This window comes from Colius striatus, chromosome 3 (genome assembly GCF_028858725.1).
Source record: "Colius striatus isolate bColStr4 chromosome 3, bColStr4.1.hap1, whole genome shotgun sequence".
Classification (NCBI taxonomy): domain Eukaryota; kingdom Metazoa; phylum Chordata; class Aves; order Coliiformes; family Coliidae; genus Colius; species Colius striatus.
This window is the reverse complement of record NC_084761.1, coordinates 58,689,652-58,705,089: the sequence shown is the minus strand read 5'-3', so window position 1 is coordinate 58,705,089 and position 15,438 is coordinate 58,689,652. Positions and strand designations below refer to the sequence as shown.

The window sequence follows — 15,438 nt, the reverse complement described above, 5'->3', positions numbered from 1 at the left end:
GAGAATGATAACTGTGCAATAAGCTTCATACAAGACTAAAATCTTACTTCTTTAGAGTGTGTCGGTCACTGATTTGTCCATCACTACCTGCAATTAATGAGGGGAGGACAGCTTAAGTCAACAAATTTCCTTGTGTGCCTTTAAGAAAAGGGTTTGTTTAGCAAACTAGGATATAAAGTTAGGGATGTGCTATCTTGAGCTGTGTTAAACGTTTAAGACAGACGTACACGCTCATGTAGCCATAAAGTACTGTTAGCAAGTAAGAGCATCTGCCTCACTTAAGTGAAGGAAACTGAGTGATGTGAACAGAGAGTAGAGAAGAGCCAGCAAAATGGTTTTCTTCCTATGGTTACAACAGCCAGAAGAGAACCAGTATTGTGCCTAACCCACACTGATTCAGATTATCCTTTGTGGATACTGGAAGAGAACACTCATACATGAGAGCCTGCAAAAATGTTTATGGAACTGTGGAGAGACAACCAACCAGTCAATCTGCCATTTTATAATGTCAGATTTATCCCACAGATTCCCTGCCCTATCCAAATGGGCACTAAAAGGTAAGTGAGGAAAGAGGGAAGTTACTCAAGAGAAATGGCAAACGAGGAGAAACACCAGCTAAATCTAATATCCTGAAAAAAAGAAACAAAAAACGTACACCAGAATCCCAACAACCACTAGTTACAGTAAATATTTAAGTGATAAACCTATTTTTCTACCTAGACTACTGTAAAAATCCAAGAGATTATAAAAGACTGATAACATCAAAAGTATTACATTTAACTTATTTCTGTGAAGTATCATAATTTCATCCACAGTCCAGTCCAGTCAGACCAGAAAACAGACTCAAAAATGCTTCATATCATCTTTGAAAAAACACAAAAATAGTGAAGTAATGAACTGCAAGAATAAAAATTAAAAAAAAAAATCTAAGTGATATTCAGGGAATTCCTGGAACAGGGAAGAAATTTGACTCAACTCACAAAAAAGGTTGCAACTAATTCACCATGATTCCATTACTAAGGTACAAAGCAGGTTAACAAAAAAGCCTCTGACATGAAAAAAAAAAAAAAATTTAAAAAAAATCCCCCAAACAAACAAACAAAAAAACCCACCAAACACCAACCCTCACCAACAAAAAAAACCCCAAGAAGAGGCAGCTAAAGCAGGAGGTCTTCTTACCTGTTATGATCAGTGAGAGAGAAGAAAGTAATAAGCATACAGATATATTGATTTGTGAAAGATGCAATTAAATACAATGCAGACAAAAACTACATTAGTAAAGATGAACAGCACAGAAACAGCTACATTAATAGTGGAAAAAGTCTATGCACTATATAAGGCTATTGCAGGTTTCTTCTTAAGTCTAGTACCTCGGGCACTTTTCTGCTCTCAAACGTCAGAAATCCTGCTTATCTTTCAAGCTTACAAATGAAAGGTCAAGCAGAGAAGCAAGTCAGCTGAGGGAACCACTTCCAGTGCAGTGAAGAGTTGCTGGAGAATATAAGAGTAGGACAGTAAGAACGCAGATATACTGGACAGTTGTTGTCAGGTGATCTGAGTAATCTGTAAAACTCTGGTATATGCTGTTTCCCATAAACACACATAAACCAGATTTCATACAATCTCAAAGAGGAGGCAAGAAACAGAGGCATCTCAAGTTTGTTAGTTCCCCAGCAGGGGGGTGGAGTAAAAACTTAAAAGTGTCCCTTCAGATTCCAAATCTGAGTTACACTGCTGAGAGAGAAAGGAAAAATAAACAAACAAAACCCCATAACAAAGACTCCACACCTATACAATGTTGAAAACTGATGCTGCTAACAGAAGATCTCTTTCCCAAATGACAAAGAATCTTGATAAACTCCAAAATCAGTGTAATGTTCTATTTTTCTGTTCAGTACTAAGAACTAAGCACTAAAAGGCAATCATCTGTCCCCTAACTCACAGGTACCTTCCTGCAAATCCTACACAAGGATAGTACCTACTGAGAAATGCTATGCAGACACAAAATAAAAGCAGATTAAAGTAAAATTAAGAATACAATCTTTACACATAAGAATGCATTCTACAGTAGAGGAAATGCAGTGACAGCAATAGGAGTCGTGTTGAAATTTTTGGAAAAAATGAAAGGACTTTAAAGCTTTTGACTACTGAAAGCCTTAAAAAAAGTGATTGTTATAAAGTAACCAGTAATTCTCATCTTATTTTTAAAAAAGCATTCAGTTACCATGCACTTTATGAACACATAAAAAGATGATCACACTTAAATTAAAATTTTAACATATATTCCATACATATATATGTCAGAACAAGTACCCAAATGATGGAAGTAGTCAAGAATAGCTTTGAACACTGAATTCCAAACCTTCCACATTACATTTATTTACTGACAGCTCTTGGATTGGGTTTTTTTTGTTAAATAAGCCCTTCCTTCGAAAGAAATGTTGAGCTCAGAAATGATAGGTCTTTTACAACTGCTTTAAAACAACAGTCATGTTGTGCGCATTCTTTCATGCATGTTGACACCTCGCCAACATCAAAATCACATTCCCGTTTTTATTACAGCATCATATTAGCCTCCATTTATTTGTCTGTCACGTGAAGATAGTTAAACAAGATGAGAACAACACTCATCTTCTAAACTTCAGGTTTGGAAAAGGGATGAATGAATTATGACTAATTTCTCTGTGTCATTTTTAGATCACTAGCAGACTCTTTCATAGAAGGCTCATAAAGTCTTACACTTCAAATAAAATACAGTAGTGAAAATAAGTGAAATAGCAGCTTTCCTGAATTTTCTCAAATGAGTATGATCACAACAATTTTTAAAGATACTCAAGAACCCAGACTGTTAAAAATTAGTGAATGCGTATGGTAACCTTATAAAAATGAATAGACAGAAGATCACTCTCTAGCATTAAAAACAAAACAAAAAAAGAAACTCAAACTAACTTAACTATCTCGAGAACAGTACTGCTCCCATTGCAGCCATTTAACGAGAAAGGATCTTGGTCAACTTTTAGGTCATATTTAAAAAAACAAAGTTACAAAGAGCACTGTCAGTTAACTGAAGCTACTTTACAAACAAACAAAAACTTATTTGAGTTTACATAGTAGGTACTCTTGGAATAGAAGATAAAAACTCAAATTCCAAAAATAAACATGTATAAAACTTAGTTGCGCTCCATTCACTATTACTTCCAAAATAAAACTAATGGTCAAGGAGACACATACTCTTTAAAAAAGAGTGAAAACAAGGACAAGTACAACACCACGTAGACAAAACTACAGGAAAATATATTAGTTGTAAAGCATGAAGACAGTGCTAGCTTTAAAACTATAACAAGACTTCAATCTACTTTCTAAATTCTACTGAAACATAACACTCTTAGTTATAAAAGCTTAATATAAACAGAATGAAAAGGTTTTTTCACTTTTATGACACATACCAATACAAAGTATCACCACTATATCTGAACTTCACAAAAGTAGAATTAATAATACTGATTTCTTTCAGTAGTTTTTATCTTCGTAGCTTTAAAAAAATCCCAACAAACTGAGAACTGACAGCCTAATTACAGGATGCATACTAAACTCATGTTTCTAGTCATATGATTTCAAACATTAAGAGCATTGACTTCAGTTTGTTTAAAAGTATTCAAAACTATTTTATCTCCACTCTCTAAAATGTCTTGACCACTAAGGCCATGGCTAGCCCTTTTTGTAACAGATGAAGACACGTACCACTTGGCACAATGATACTAGCCTACCTGATGGAAGGGATTGCTTTTTTCACATTTATCAAGGTATTAATGTATCACAGAATCTTAAGGGTTGGAAGAGACCTCGAAAGATCATCTAGTCCAATCCTCCTCCCAGAGCAGGACCACCTGAGTGGATCACACAGGAACTCATCCAGGTGGGTTTTGAATGTCTCCAGAGGAGACTCAACAACCCATCTGGGCAGCCTGTTCCAGTGCTCCGTCACCCTCACAGTGAAGAAGTTTTTACCTATGTTTCTTTGGAACCTCTTATGTTCCAGCTTGTATGTAGATACTCTCTAATTGCTTTCTGCCAAAACTGTCCAGATTAGCTGAAAACTCATATTGAAATTTACTAAACTAATCTCATTTACTGATACATTAGAAACTACTCCATTGTCAGAGTTGAAGAGTAGTCTCTTACACAGGCACAGTGGTAAGCAGCTACACGAAGGGGTGTTTAGTTTTTTGATTGTTTTTCATTATTAAGAACAAAATCCCTTAGCATTAACCTGAATTAAATATAAAAATAAATATAACTCAAAATCTTAGGCTTGACAGGCAAGTACTGATCCTTAGCCAAGTCACGGTAAACAGTTCTGTCCATGAATGCCACTTCAATGCAAGCCTAAAATACAGCGTTTGTTTCTAAATTAGCTTCTGAACTAATGGGTCAGTACCTATAGCTACAAATATTCTGTACAGAAAAAATGGAGAGTCTCTTTAGCAAAAAAAGAAAAAAAATCTCTGGTGTTCCTCCTGTGATCATATTCAGATGGGAATAACACTGAAACTCATTAGGAAAACTGTTGAAGGGCAGGATTGTAGACCACATAACTTTTCTGTTGAGGCTTTGGTCACAGTGCGCATTTTCTGTTTGATGAAAAGACACAGCAACAATGTGCAACCTTATCTTTACAATTTTTAAAGAATTTTGCTGCTTCTGAACATAGACTTGGGTTGTAGTCATCTGAGGGATACACAAACAACAAAAAATGGAATAGAGTCTTATTACTTAAACTACTTTACCTTTCCAGAGAAATATAACTGTATGGTCCTTTCTCCATGTGCACAGATACACGAGTTCAGGGTCACACCTGAGTTAGGTGTCTTTCAGACAATTTCATTCAGGTTCAATGCCTTTGTACCTGAATGATTTGAAAGTAGTCAAGGAATGAAAAGGAAACTTTAATACTAAGGAAATAAGAGACCATCATAGAAATAAGGCCCTGTGAGCCAAGAAAAAGAAAAGCTTATGAGAGCATTGACTCCAGCAGAAACAGAAGTACATGAAAAGTGTTCATTCTTGACAAGGCAAAATTACAATTCACGATTGACAAACTGGAATCTGAAAAAGCACCATTATCCCCAGTTTAACTGTAGGCATCTTCTTGGTAACATCAGCTACTACAGATTTTTGAGGTCTTTGTACTTAATTCCAGTTGCTTCATAAACACACAAAAGCCCATGAGATGAAGAAATAAAAGCCTATAGGGTCTCCAAAACACACCACTAGCACTCAAACTGAAATCACATAATCATGTGGAGAGCTCTGGTGACTCCCATTTCTTTAATCACCCTACTACTCAGTTTCAAACTTCACAGTGAACAAAATACCAGGGCTTTTTATTCTTTTACAGAGAAATAAACATTAATGTTTGTCACTGTGGCAACAACATGAATACTCAGTGCACAGACTGTTAGGTCTCATCAAGTGTTTTGCACTTATAAGCCTCGTTGGGTAATTCAAAATAATATTTATGTCTTAGCACAAAACAGAAGAAAACTGGTAAGTCTGTAAGATTGATAAGAATTTTGTTTATTCATTCTTGTAGTGTTCTCTATGAGAAGTTTTTTGTAAGACAAGGAGCAAAAAGTCAAGTAATAATTTAAAAAACTTCAGTTTTCTTTCCTAGAGATACCCTCTTTGGAAATTTGTAGATTCACTTTTCAGAATCAGAAAATGAGTTTGTTTGGAAGCATATGGAGAACTGCGTTTGGGTTTTTTTTTTTTTTTTTCCCCCAACACATACACGGGAGATAAATTAGTAACAGAAATATCAGGGGGAAAGCTGAAATAGATCAAGAACTGCAGATAACACATCAAAACCAACAAATCTGGCAGAGAATACTAATTTGAAGATAACAGTAGAAGAACTTCAACACAATCTTATCTTTCAGGAAAACGAGTACTTGAGTTTTAACTGGCAGGATGTGAAAATATTAAGTCGCCTCAGTAGCTTTATCCGTAATTTAAACATATCGCTGAAGTGAAATTACATTTTTTTTTAATTTCAATTAGAAAGTGTTTCTGCATTATACTGTATTGCAGTATGAACACTCAAAAATGCACATTTGAGTACTCTGAACATGCAAAAATGCACATCGAGTACTTCTCTTTCACAATCATTTTAAAGAAATTTCTCAAAATATAACAAAGGTAAAGAAAAAAAGTAACACCATAGGTTATTTTTATGAAATGGTAAATGTTGACTGAACTTACTATTCCTCTGTACTTTGCCAGAGTCTACTCCTGTAATCAGAAAGCCTACGCAAAATGTCTAACAAAAATGCTCAATGTCTAGATAGTTCAAGCAGAAGAAACTCACTAGACTCTCTGCTACTCATTTAAAAAAACCCCAAAACACTGGTACACATTATGAAGTTATAAATTCTTTTCTTTCCATTCATTTCCAGTAGTATCCAAGATTGCTTACTGCCTAATACAAATAAGGATGCTACAGATGGAAATACATTTACAACTCCTTTAACAGCATTTATTAGAACCCTTTCTATTATGTGTGAAGCCCAGGAACTATTTTGTCAACTCTCTTCTCTCCAGTAATAACAGGTATTAGCAACTCAGTAAGTGGAACCACTAACTCAATGTTTTCTGTTGATTTTTCAGTTTCTGCTTTTTTAAAGCTGATCACAAGTCTCAGCAAACATGATTTTTAAAATCCGTTTACAACCCTCTTATCAGAATAAATTTAAATGAGCATGTTTTGTCTAAACATTATTTTCTCAGATGATTTTATAATCATCTTCCAGAATTCAAAACCAAGGTTGAAGTTAAACAACTAAAAAAAAAATTGTAATTGTCAACTTTCTAATATTCTGATCATCTTTCGTTTCCAAAGCCTGGCGTATAAACAGGCACGAAGTACCACATAGCAGCTGCGTACCTCATCCGTAAGCACAGGCAAAAAGATGGACTGATTTCTGAACAGCTTTAGGAAGTCTGCCAACACAGAACCTGCACTTTCAGGTGATGACATATGGGAAAGATTGACATAGGGAGTGCAGAATTGGGAACTTGCTCTTGGAGCGTGCAGGTATGAAGTTGAAATTTCATTTTGGAGAGAATGAGCAGGGAGGGTGTACAAGGCAGTTTCACATGTACAATCACTGTCTCTGCTGATCACCCTCAGAGATTCCTGGGTTACTGCTGCTGTCAAGGAGCTGCCAAAGCAAGAAGTTTGGGAACACACAACCTGGAGTCTGAGAATTAGGAAATGAACTTTTCAAACAACTAGAACTTGCTCTATCATTTCTGATACAAATCTCTTCAATAGCAGAGCTTCTATTCCACTTTTTTATTATGAACAAGTTAAAAATATCCCTAATAAGACTTAACCCTGAAAACTTGATCTGCACAGTAATGCCTATCTACATGCATATGAAGTCACTTAAATAAGGGGAGGTGGGAAAAAAATTCTGTCTGTTCTTAGAATGCTTTTTGGCAATGGCTGTAAACTTGGAACTGTTGTCCCAGTTTTAGTGCTTACACTCAAAGACGTCAACTCTGCTGTTCAAATGCCAAGGTAAGACAGACACATGCAGAGCTTCCAAAGCCCCAAAGCAAAGTGGTGGTGAGAAAAAGAGCCAACGTGCCTATTCAGTGAACATAACATATATTATGCAGCTAGACTCAGCTGTTGATAGAACAGTCAGTGCACAGTGGGTTCTCACTTGCAAGTTACTGAAACATCAACTTGTGACAAACATTAGGCATGAAAGAGAGAACAAGAGGAAGTACAAACATAGTCATGAGAGAAAAATGCAGGCAAACTACTAAAACAAAGGGTCTCAGAGCAAGGCAGTCATGAAGAACAAAGACCCACAACCTCAAGTGTCTTTCCTGGTTGAGGATTTGGATGGGCTTGTTTTTATTATGAGTAAGTATTAAGCAAGAAAGAAAGAAGAGATATATCCCAGGATTATTTTAACTTGCAAGTATGCACCACGGGGAGAACAGAGGTATTGTAAACGAATCACAAAGAGGATGCTGTAAAGATTCGGGCAGACAGCCTTGGGAATAGAACGAGGAAAATATATTTCTAGAAATATTGCAATACACATTGTGCATGACATCTGCTATTGTCAGGCAAAGGACTTTTAGGACTGACATGCGAATACCACACAGAAGTAAGCAAACAACAAGCTCCATTTTCCTGGGCACTACATATCTTTTATTTTTCACAGGTTCTAGAGACAGACACAAAGTAATTTTGTTTCAAGCTGTGAGTTTCAAGCTAGCTGGAATATTCCCACAGCAGAACTGCTTCCTATTTTGACAACTCAAGAATACTGAGCAGCAAGTTTTCATCTGCTTGCCAACCAAAGAGATATCAAATTTAAAGCAGCTAGTCAGTGTAAGACTTTTATCATATAAATAATGGCAGTGACATTTGGAGAGTTCTCTAAGGGCTTATTTTACTTCACAAAGGTATGTTTCCTATAACACATGAATGATTTTTTTTTAATTTCACATTACAGCATATTGTACTTTCCTTAAATAAACAGTACTGGTAACTATCTGCTTTCAAATCTGTCATACCAACACATCCTTCATTCAAATAACTGCTTTCTCAAAGAAGCATCTATGTTGCCAAGGGATACAGAACATAAAACCCTTCACAAGTCCACCAAGAAGAACATCTCAAAGCAAAAAGGACCAACACATTTAAGCAACTATGAACTTCTTTCATAAACTCTGTACAATAAAGGTCAGAGGTCCAACAACCTCAAAAAGTAGGTTCAAGTCCCAAAGTCCACAGTATTACCATTTTGGGACATCCTTCCAAAAATATTTTCAAGTACCTATTCTAACGTAATTTAGCAGACAGAATATGTTTCATTTGCTTTTAAGGCCTTGCTTTACCTATTTTAGTACTTTCAAGTGTGACATCGCAAATCTGCTATTCAGTGCTGAAGGTATTTCACCATCAGCACGATTTTCCACTGTCACACTTGCTGCTGTTCATTTTAGATGAGAGCCAATACACACTTGTCTTACCATCAGCTCCACGTTTTTTGATAGGGAAGGATTTGGGATAAGCAGGGAAAATAATATTAAAGAATGCTGTCAGTCTTCGGTTTTAACCTCGCTGACCTGCACCCTCATTTAACCGAGAGGCTACCAAGGGAGCCCATTATCTCCCTCTCTTGTGTAACACCAGTCTTACTAACCAAACCCGTGAGACAACGTAAGGGAAGCCACTCAAGCAGAATAATGCTTCTAACATTGTTTACATGGGGAGAAGACGCTGGATCTTCCAAGTTGCAGAAACCCTCAGTTTCCTGCGTGCCACTCAGTTTCCCTCATGCAAACGAGAGCTGCCACAGAAGAACACCGAAATTGGGGACAGAAGATTTCAGGCTGTGCAAACACGCAGGGTACTTCCCCCTCACCCCGACCTTCCTTTTTTCGGGGGTGGAGAACGGGTAAGTTGAGGATGTCAGGTGACACCACCCCTTCTCCCCATTCCCGCCTTCCAACCGCAGGTCTCGCTGAGGCGGGCGCAACAGCCGCTCTGCGGGCGGGCCGTACGGCGGCAGCTGCCTTCTCCCCCCTCCTCTCCGCGCCGCGGTCGAGCCGCGGCTGCCACCTCAGCTCCGTTCGCTCCGCCGGCAGCGGAAAGGACGGACTGGCCTCCCCGCAACCCCTCCTGTCACGTCGCGATGCCCGTCGCGTGCCGTGATCTTCCGCCGAGGGCCAGGAGGCCGCGCCGCGCCCCGCCCCTACCTGTCCGTGTGGCGCCGCCTGCTGCTCCCCGGGGAGCGCTGGCTCATCCTCCCGCCGCAGCGGGGCGGGGTCGCAGAGACGCCGCGGACACCGACTCGGCCGCCGGCCCGACGGTCCCTCCGCCGGCCAACCCCTCCCCCGCAGCCTGGGGGCGGGGCTTCCTGCCACGCACGCGCGCCGCCGCCGCCTTGCCGGGCCGCCCGAGTCAGAGTCACCGCCACTACTTCCGGTTCCCGCGGTCCGCCGCCGACACGGGTCCCCGTCTGCCCCCCCCCCCCGCCCCGTGCGCGCGCGGAGAGGTGTGGCTTCCCGGCGGCCGTCCGCTGCTCCTCACGCGAGAGCACGTGGCGCGGCCGGGGGGCGGCTCGTCGCTGCGCACAGCCGGGCGGGGAACCCGCGCGCCTCAAGACGGGGAGGAAGCGGTGTCTTAGGTAAAAGAGGCGGATCAGTACACGGCTGTGTCACAGGCCTCCTGGCTAAACCAAGGCGCGTGTTAATTTGGCGGGTACAGGCCGCTGCTGCTGTAGAGTCCCGAGAACTTAAAAATTCTATCTGCAGCTGAAGTACGCGTCTCGAGTCGAGCGTGTACTTGAGGCGCCGAGGGACGTGGTTTAGTGGCGCGCTTGGCAGTGTGAGTTTACTGGTTGGACTCGGTAGCCTTAAAGGTCTTTTCCAACCAGATCGACTCTGTGACCCCCAGCTCACGCGTACGTGAGGGAGGCACGAAGGGAGATTGCAGCACGATACCTTGGCAGGCTGGGTGTGTTTCATTCCAGTAAAAGATGGTACAATGCCCGCACGTTAGTTTATGCAGAAGGCTGACAGGTCTGACCAGCGCCTCGTGGCGCACGTACGGAATGGTGGATCAAGACAAAGTGAAACTGAAAAATAACATTGTGAATCAAGCCTTCACTCCTGCGTGCAACTAACACGCACGTTCCACCAGGGAGTAAAGGAACGACCACACCACCGCTCAGGGCTCAGGGCGGCCCGGCCTTGCCCGCCCGGGTCAGGTTTCAGTGCTGGGACGCGCTTCCGCCTCGGGAAGTCCCAGGGAAGACACGTACCGCCGGTGCCGGGCTGCGTGGTCTTGTAGTTCGTGGTTGGTTCCTCTGAGATTTAACGGCTGTTTGGTTTTGCTGTGTTTTTTACCCTAAACGCAAAGAGGAGCCGCCGGCGCCGCTGCCGCACGCGCGGCCCCGCAGCTACTTGGGAACCCCGCCCCCGGCGGCCACGTGAGCCCCGGCTGTGCGTTGCCACGGTGAAGCACCGCTAACGCGGGAAGGGCGGTCAGCGAACCTGCTGCTCCGCCTCGGCACGGGTCGCCCAATAGGAGCTGAGCTGCGGGGTGCGTCTGCCAATAGGGGCTGCAGGGGCAGTCCCGCGACGAGCGTGAGGCTCGGTTGAGCGGCCGTGGCAGCGGCGGGCCCAGCGGGAAGGTATGCCGGGGTGGGGATGAGCCGCGAGGGGCGTGGAGCTGCTCTACTGTCGGGCTAGCGGCAGCGGCCGCTGGCTGGACCACGCTGGTGGCGGAATGCCTCTCTCAGTCGCCCTCGGGTGCGGGAGGGAGGGAGGTCCTCGCCCTCTCCTCTCGTTCTGACGCCTGTCTCGCTCATCTCTGCGGGGGCGGCGGCCTGGTGGGGCCCGGCTGAGGAGCACGGCCGGGCCTCGGGGCCGTTTCTGCCGCCGGCCTGGAGCTTTTTGTCCTCCTGGTCGTAGCTTGGCCATGGGGCTCGCGTTTGTCGCTTCACTTCTCCACCTCTAAGCCCAGCGGTCGAGCTTTCTCGGGATGCGACTTGCGCCCCGGCGCACAAGCCGCTTTCATGAGTGTCTGTGATGGATAAAATGACTTCTTGCCCAGGTCTTGAAAAGCCAACGCCCTGTCAGCGCTGGTGCCCTCTTAAGACTCGCGTTTCCCATGCCAGGAGTGAAAATAAGCTGTCTTAATTCGTACAAAATTATATCCCATCTTTGTCTGAACTGTGATTTCTCTCTATTTATTGGTCGTTTATATTTGCACAGAACAGCATGCAGTAGGAGCCCTAAGCTACGCCTATTGCAACTGGTTTAGTTGTAGTACAGCATAAGTTGTTTCCTAAACAAAGCAGGAGTAGGAAGATAATTTAGTAAAGACACGTGAAGTTAAAGTCGTGTCCCACTTGCTGTAGTTCACTATTGTCCAAAAAGGAATATTGACGTTAATGAGTCAGATTTTTTTTTTGGTTTTTTTTTAGAAGTTCAACTTCACACTAAACTTGTGTACTTCAGGGCAAAAAGAACCTACCAAGACATTGCAGGCTTGTCACTTTCACTTTTTTCTTACCAGGTCCTTGTTGTTCTCCCATCTCCTATTTAAAAAAAAAAAAAAAGGGAAAGAAAAAAATCACTTTATTTCTCTTGTGTTTTGCTCTTGTGTTTTTGTGTACGCTACCAGGGTCTCCTGTTGGGAGGAAGCTGGGTACAGCGAAGCACAAGTGTTAGTAGCGCTCTCAACTGAAAATTTGATGCAGAAAAGCTTAGGAACCTTTTGTCTTTTTCAGCTTACAAAAACTTCTTCGGGGTTTCAAGTCCTTTCCATTGTAGAAAAAATAACTTTTTAGCTCACTGTGAATTCATTTTGAGACTTATCACTATGTTCTTTATTTTGCCAATTCTCTTTCCTGTTCTTACATTTCCCTATATTGCTATACCTTCCACATGTAGCTTGCTAGTGCCTTATTTTCACCAAAGTTTTTAATATAAAGGCTTAGACACTATTAACATTCAGCTGAGTAACTTGTTGAATCTCCAAAGGTAGTCTAGGTAGTCAGTTCCGTTTAAAATACTGATTTGCAACACTTTATAATTAACTTCTTTTATGTGCAATGTGGAAAAATGTCTAAATTTTCAGTCAGAATTAAGGTCACAACTTTCTGTATTAAATACTGAATCTAGACTTGATGGAGATCTCTTGAATTTAGTCCGTTTTTTGTTTCATTATAGTGACTAACTTCTAAAATACTAGATTTAGCACTGTTTAAGAAACAACATGTAGGGATTCCTGCCGGCTCCCCCTCTCAGCATCCTCAGTACTATTGTATTTGTTCCAAGTTGAGTTAAACAAAAGATTGTTAATCGGGTGCTGTAACTCTACTGAGGTCTGTGTGCTAGCTGAATCAGAATTTAGACTGCTGTGTGCTTTATTTTAAAATGAAACTTTTTTTTTAATGTGGTATATGAAGTTGAGTGATTACATCAGTTTTGACCATGGAGTCCTTTTTCTACACCAAATGAGCCAACTCTACCAAAACAGAATTGAGACTAAGAGTAGATGATTTACAGAAAAGCTACAAAGCTTGGGATGTGACTGAAGAAACAAAGGGATTCACATTTTTAGAAAAATAAAGAAACAAAAGAACTTAGCATGACCTGACGGGCTAGATGACTAAGTGTGGCTTTCTAAGTCTGTTTTGTGGTTTTGTTTTTTTTTTTTTACCTGGTACTCAAGGATGCCTTAAGAAGATAACCATGGATAAATATATTAAAGTCCGAAAGATTGGAGAAGGATCCTTTGGGAAAGCAATTCTTGTGAAATCTAAAGAAAATGGCCAACAGTATGTTATTAAAGAAATAAATATCTCTAAGGTGAGTAATTATTGTTAACTATTGATCCATTCATTTTGTATTTCTGTTCTCAAAAATCATTCTTTTCCTTCTGAAGATGTCGAATAAGGAAAGAGAAGAATCAAGGAGAGAAGTTGCTGTATTGGCTAACATGAAACATCCAAATATTGTCCTGTATAGGGAGTCATTTGAAGGTAAGATTAATGAATCCAGTAGAACCCAAAGTAATGATAGTAAGTGACTGACTGTGCACTACTTACTGCATTTAGTTTAAAAGTTAGTGTGTTTTCTCTCTCTATTCAGTCTTTTTCATACTTATTTTTGGTTGGATTTTTTTTTCACACTTCCCCTGCATGTTTGAAAATAATAGTAGTCTTTAAAGGTGCAATAATTAAACCAAAATATTCACATCTCTTCATTACCTGCATCAATTTTCATTGATGCTTAAATGAAAGGGTTACATTGTCTTCTTTCTCCAGAGTATAAGTCTCCTTGAATACTTGTTTACCCTAATGACTTGAATGCCTGTATATTTTAAACACAAGTGCAAATGAAATTGGGGTATTGATAACCTAGCAAGAGCAACTTTATCTCAAAGTCTGTGGTCTTAGAATCAGAGAATCACAGAATGGTAGGGTTGGAAGGGACCTTTAGAGATCATCTAGTCCAACCCCCCTGCTAGATCAGGTCATATAAGAACAAGTCCAGGCGGGTCTTGAAGACCTCCAAGGAAGGAGACTTCACACTCTCCCTGGGCAGCCTGTGCCACTGCTCTGTCACCCTCACAGTGAAATAGTATTTTCTTAAATTTAAATGGAACTTTTTGTGTTCCAGCTTCATCCCATTACCCCTTGTCCTGGTGCTAGATACAATAGAAAAAAGGGATGTCCCAACCTCCTGACACCTACCATTTAGATATTTGTAAATATTAATAAGAATTAGAATGCAGTCTTCAGTAATCAGTCGTATCATTGCTTCCAGAGATGGAAAAATAGATGGGACTGTTTACTACTTCAAGGAAGGAGAAATATAATCCGATACGGTTTTCACGGTGAATATCTTGGGAAATGAGCAGAATGGATAGATTCCAGGAGCCTATCATATAGGTTAAAATACTATTAAAAAAATTACTCGAGGTACTGTTTAGACACACTCCTTTTTTTTTCTCCCTTCCCTTTCGCTGATTTTCACATGTCTTTCAATTGGCGGCTTTTATTTTTGCTATTCATTAAATTGTGTGCCGTAGTTATATTGCACAGCCAGAGCTGCAGAAGTTAAATAAGTCCACACTTCTGTCCTCTCTGTAGCAGAGGCTTGTTCAAGACTGTTTTTTGTCTTTTTTTCTTCTTACAAGGTAGATCCTATAATGTGTAGTTCACAAGGCTTCATGTTACATCTTTATTGTTAAAGCACAGTGACTCTGAACATACTGATTAGATTTATAAAAGGTAATTATTTCAGCAGCACTGCAAGAAATCAGACTCAAGGATCATCCATTAAAGTAATACTGATTAAAAAGCTGAACCAAGATAAAAACAGCTGTAAGATTAAAAAAAAAAACCTTGTGTTTGATGTTTTGAAAGACTGATTTTGGAAGTTTTCTGCAGGAGTAAAATTTAAGCAACTTAGATTATTTCAGTAATTTTCACTCCATGTGGTTTTCTGAAGTACCATGCCTACCTCTTTCATGAAATAAGAGTTTTTCTTTCAAGCAGCATGTGACCGATTTTATACATTTATTTGTCTCTTCTCAAAATAATGCCTAATATGTAAGTAGTGTAATGGTTATAGTTTTAGTAACTTGCCATTTGCTTCCACCTAATCTTTTGTGGTTTTTTTAGGCAGTAACTGGAAAAGGTTGCATTGAGCAACAAAGCTGTAACTGTGTTTGAAATATAGTATGTATGTCCATACCTCCTCATGGAAACTTGCATAGGATTTTTTTGAAGTCTCCCCAAATTTCATTCACAGAATGAACCGATAATTACTTCGATAATTACTAATGCTGGAAATTTTATTACTGTTCTTTAGTCTCTGAAATTAACCGTA

General features: G+C 40.5%; 2 protein-coding genes across 14 annotated transcripts in view; one reads left to right on the top strand and one right to left on the bottom strand.

The window, feature by feature from the left end:
- The window catches only part of CLCN3 (chloride voltage-gated channel 3), a 71,340-nt gene extending 61,420 nt beyond the window's left edge, over window positions 1–9,920 (bottom strand). For all 3 annotated transcript variants that reach the window (XM_061992035.1, XM_061992038.1, XM_061992037.1), the window contains exon 1: window positions 9,787–9,920. The gene's annotated coding sequence lies outside the window, so the exon portion shown is untranslated. The remainder of the gene's footprint in view (window positions 1–9,786) is intronic.
- Window positions 9,921–10,092: 172 nt separating this feature from the next.
- The window catches only part of NEK1 (NIMA related kinase 1), a 44,152-nt gene continuing 38,806 nt past the window's right edge, over window positions 10,093–15,438 (top strand). For 8 of the 11 annotated variants that reach the window (XM_061993043.1, XM_061993045.1, XM_061993042.1 and 5 more), the window contains exons 1-3: window positions 11,194–11,225; window positions 13,274–13,410; window positions 13,487–13,583. In XM_061993043.1, coding sequence (XP_061849027.1) covers window positions 13,294–13,410; window positions 13,487–13,583 — 214 coding nt within the window. In that variant the 5' untranslated portion in view covers window positions 11,194–11,225; window positions 13,274–13,293. Of the gene's footprint in view, window positions 10,218–11,193; window positions 11,226–13,273; window positions 13,411–13,486; window positions 13,584–15,438 lie in introns of those variants that run through there. The other 3 variants (XM_061993040.1, XM_061993044.1, XM_061993047.1) reach the window with 3 other exon arrangements.